At 49.8% G+C, this 4606-nt stretch overlaps 1 protein-coding gene across 1 annotated transcript in view; it reads right to left on the reverse strand.

Annotated features, from left to right (window-relative positions):
- Window positions 1-2202: 2202 nt before the first annotated feature.
- Window positions 2203-4606, reverse strand: part of Cidec (cell death inducing DFFA like effector c) — a 33272-nt gene continuing 30868 nt past the window's right edge. Inside the window, exon 6 of the mRNA XM_021165012.2 lies at window positions 2203-3266. Within this exon, the coding sequence (XP_021020671.1) occupies window positions 3104-3266 (163 nt within the window). The 3' untranslated portion in view covers window positions 2203-3103. The remainder of the gene's footprint in view (window positions 3267-4606) is intronic.

Genomic DNA, 4606 nt, shown 5'->3' on the forward strand with positions numbered 1-4606 from the left:
GTGTGTGTGTGTGTGTGTGTGTGTGTGTGTGTGTGTATATATATATATATATATATATATATACACACTCACTGGCATAAGTGTATACATACATATAATCCAGTGAGATGGCTCAGCCAGTAAAGATGATTGCTTCCAAATCTGACAACCTGACTTTGATCCCCAGAATTCACCTGGTCGGAGGAGAGAAGCAACTCCCAAAAGCTGCCCTTTGACCTTTGCACATGTGCATGGCATGGGTACACCAATACATATAAAATACAAAAAAATATTTGGGTTGCCTTGTGTGTTTTTAACATTTGTATTATATTTATTTGTGTGTGTGTGTATGTATGTGTGTGTGTGTATGAATAGAAGGAGCAGGAGAGAGGATGGTTCATGGCCCACTCAGCTAAGCAGACCTTCCTGTCAATGGTGTCTAGCCCCAGGAAAGTGTCCCCACTTGGACCAGTGGCTGGTCTGGAGGCTATAGCTCCTTTGCTCTTTGGAGGTCTCTCTCCCTGTCCCATGGCAGACTGCCCTCTCTTGTTCCCTTTCTGCAGCTCCTGGGAGAGAAGGAGAATTCAAACTGAGAGGCTGAGAGGGCTCAGAGCCAGGAGGCAGACACAATTAACTGCTGACCTTGGGCCTGGGACAAACACCAGCTCCCATCAGCTCTCTCTGGCTCAGTTACAACTTTGCAGCAGGTGAGGACAGGCAGCTGCCCCAGCAATGGGAAACCAGTGCCAACTGGGCCTCCAGAAGGCCCATCCCTAGAGTCAGACTGCTGCTGAGCCAGCCTCTGGCCACTGCTACACTGTGGGAGGGGCCAGAGAAAGTTGACCTGGCCTGGCCGTGTGTGTTTTTCTCTTTTCATGCGGCTCCAGGCCTGGGACAGTTGCCAGTAGTGGTTTTCCAGACAAGCCTGAGTAACTTGGCCTTTGTCTTAGTGTTTTCCAAATCCAAATGAGCTTTACAGGGAAGACTGTGAGATTACGGAAGCTTTGGATCTGAGAGCAGGCTGAAGCAGGGCTTCCTACAGGCCTAGTTTCTGCTGCTTAAATGAGTTATCTGTCACTAAATAATAAAGATTTGCACTGAGGGGACCTGACCGCCCCACCCCAGATCCCCCTTACTCATTGGTTTCTGCAGTGCTGGGGTCACCGTGCTAGGTTAGAGACTTTCCCTGAAGTTTGCTGAGCATGAACAGGAGCTCTGTACCATCGGGCAGAGGCAGTGACAAATCACCCTGTAGATGGAGCAGGACCTTCCAGACGGAATGTGTGAAATGTCCCAAGATACAACAGGAATCAAAGAAGTGGTTTGATCCACCCGACAGGCAAATTTCATTTAGAAAGGGACACACACATGGATTCCATGGTCTGCCCAAATGGCAAATGTGGCAGTGGCAGCCTTCAAAAACCAACTACAGATTCTTTTTTTTTTTTTTTTTTTTTTTGGTTTTTCGANACAGGGTTTCTCTGTATAGCCCTGGCTGTCCTGGAACTCACTCTGTAGACCAGGCTGGCCTCGAACTCAGAAATCTGCCTGCCTCTGCCTCCCAAGTACTGGGATTAAAGGCGTGCGCCACCACACCCGGCTCCAACTACAGATTCTTATTCTTAGCCATTGATTGATTGATTGATTGATTGATTGATTGAATCTTGTCTCACAATGTCAGACCTTCTATATTAAAAAGGACTGGGAGTGAGGATGTAGCCCAGCTAGTGGAGCTACATCCTGGCATGCTGACGGCCCTGCCTGCAACCCACAGTGCCATACGAGTTGGCTGTGATAGTTCACACCTGTAACGCTAGCACTTAGGAGATGGAAGCAAGAGGATCAGAAGTTCAAGGTCCTTCACTGCAGAACAAATGTGAAGCCAGTCTGAGCTATGTGAGACTGCATCTAAAAGAACAAACAGGCCACTGGTACAGCTCGGCACGTAAAAGCTGTGCAAGTCTGCCAACCTGAGTTCAATTCCTGGAATGCACAGTGGAACAAAGTTGTCCTCTGACCTCCATACCTACACCGTGGTACTGGCATGCCACTGTGCATGCGTGCACAAACACACACACACACACACACACACACACACACACACACACACACGGAGGCATGCACATACCCGCATGCACACACACCAATAATGATAAATGCTATCTCCTGTAAACGCTGTCTCCTATACATCTTGGCAAATGTTCCAAAGAACACAGGCAGCGATGAGGTATCAGCATAAATAGTTTACTGCAGACTCTAATACCATTCACTCATTAGTGGAAAGATGAGAACAAGAGAGGCAGTTGCATGCCTTTCCCAGGAGACAGGAACTGTGTCCATTCAGGCAATGAGAGCTAAGCTGCGGTTCCACCCAAGTCCAGCTTGGTGAATCTATGAGCTTTTAGGTAACTTACAGGAGGGGCCTGGGTGACTCAGAATCATCTGCATTCCCTAAAGGTCCCTCCCTGGCACAGGTGAGACCCCCCTCCCAAATCTGCATCCCTGGCATGCGGCTTTAGTTAACCTCCACCTCTAACACTCTCTCGAATACCTCATGATCATGTGCAGCTGGGGACTAGGAGGGAGTGATCAGAGTCCCAGGTGAGAGAGCCCGGAGGCCCCCCGCCTCCTTTTCTTCTACTACAGAGTGCTAACCACTCTGGCACCATGGCCATAGACATAGCTGGTGCTGTGGCATGCTGCTCGCTTCGTTGTCTTGATTGGGGCCAAGGTATGATGGGGGCCACCATACCAGTGTCAACTGCATGATGAGTGTGGGCAGCCAGGACTGGGCGGGGGGTGGGGGGGAGCACCAGAGAGGGAGTGGCACGGAAGATGGAACAAGGGGACACAGGGGCAGACTTTGTGCCTGCCAAGGCTAAGTGTTGGTCCTCTAAGCTACCTGAGACAGAAAGGAAGGAACTGGGCCAGGCTAGGAAGTCCTCCTGTGACCAGCCCACCCCAGAGCTCCAGCCCTTCCTGCAATTTCCTTGGTGCTGTGCTGTGAGGGAGGCGCAGGCGGGTGAGAAGCTGTCCAGTTGCCAGGCTCGTAGGTGCTGCTAGCCGAGGGCAGGGTCCCCAGTCACATCCATGGCCTGAGGAAGGCCTCTGAGGACTCAGGTCTTCATTGCAGCATCTTCAGACAGGCTGGGAGGAGGGAGGAGGGCTTGGCCTTGGCAGGCTGTTCTTCCTCGGTGGCATCCAGGAACTGCTGCATGTAGCTGGAGGTGCCAAGCAGCATGTGACCCGTGGCCTGCATGCTGAAGAGGGTCCAGCGGAGCATCTCCCTAGGAGACAGCAAGGAGTTCAGACCAGGCAGAGAGAACACTCCCACTCTCTCCCCAAAGGTTTTCTCTGTCTTTTGATGCTGGCTTGAAGCAAGTGGCTTCGAGTTAGCTTCCTTCCTTCCTTCCTTCTTTCCTCTTTCTTTATCTTTTTCCTTTTTGAGATACAGTCTCACACTGTAGCACAGGCTAGCTACAAACTCATTATGTAGCCCAGACTGGCTTTGAACTCACAGTAATCCTCCTGCCCCAGTCTCCTGAATGCTGTTACAACTATGCACCGTCACATAAGCCTAATTTTTTTGGTTTGGGTTTGTTTTTTGATTTGGCAATTTTTTTTTAAAGATAAAATTTGGAAATATAGTTAGCCTTAGAGTCAATCATCTTTCTGCCTCGGGCCTCCCAAGTGCTAGGTTTACAGACATTCCCTACCATACAGGGCTTAAGTTTGCTTTCCCCTTTAGGAAGATCTAAGCATCATGGCAGTGGGATGACAGAAACACTTCCTAGTACAGACAGAAACCGGGGCCAGGCTACAGCAGTCCTCCCACACACAGCCCTGCTCCTTCTCAGGGGCCAGCTTTTCAGGACCCCTGCTTTTCTCTGTGCTTAATGCAAGTTCTAAAACCAAAGCCTTTTCTTTATCTTTTCTCTTCTTTTTTGAGACAGGGTTTATCAGTGTAGCCCAGGCTATCCCTCTGTAGACTAGCCTGGCCTTGAACCCAAGGCGAGTACCACCACACCAGGCTTTTTATTTTCTTGTGATAATTTGTTTTTGTCTCTCTCTCTCTCTCTCTCTCTTCTCTCTCTCTCTCTGTCTCTCTCTCTCTCTCTCTCTCTCTCTCTCTCTTTCTCTCTCGTGCTGGAGATGGAACTCAAGGCTTTACTCAAGCAAAACCAGCTAATCTACCATTGAACTGTAGCCTCTGCTTTCTTCTTACTATCTTATTCTGAGACAACATCTTACTAAGTTGCCTAGGTTAGCCTTGAACTGACTCTATAGCCTGGGCAAGCCTCTAGCTTGCAATCCTCTTGTCTCACTGAGTTGCTGGTGTTATAGGCCTGTGCCCCAAGGTCTGACTTTACATGTGCTTTAATTCGGCGTCTCCAAGGTTATTTCTCAACCTAGAGAACCGAGGCTTTGCATATAGCCAACCAGGCTTTGAAAGGAATGAAAATGAAGCAGAAACCGGCCTGCCTAGGACCACAGGCCTCATCCGGCTGGATCAGCGCCGGGGTAGCGGGAGAGCAGGGTTGCCTGACACCCGCCAGCTACCCACGACCCCCGCCGCAGGATTTTGGGACTGCTGGTGAGTGGAACACAGCTTCTGCTCCAATCCAAT

The sequence above is a fragment of the Mus caroli genome, chromosome 6 (assembly GCF_900094665.2).
Source record: "Mus caroli chromosome 6, CAROLI_EIJ_v1.1, whole genome shotgun sequence".
Lineage (NCBI taxonomy): Eukaryota > Metazoa > Chordata > Mammalia > Rodentia > Muridae > Mus > Mus caroli.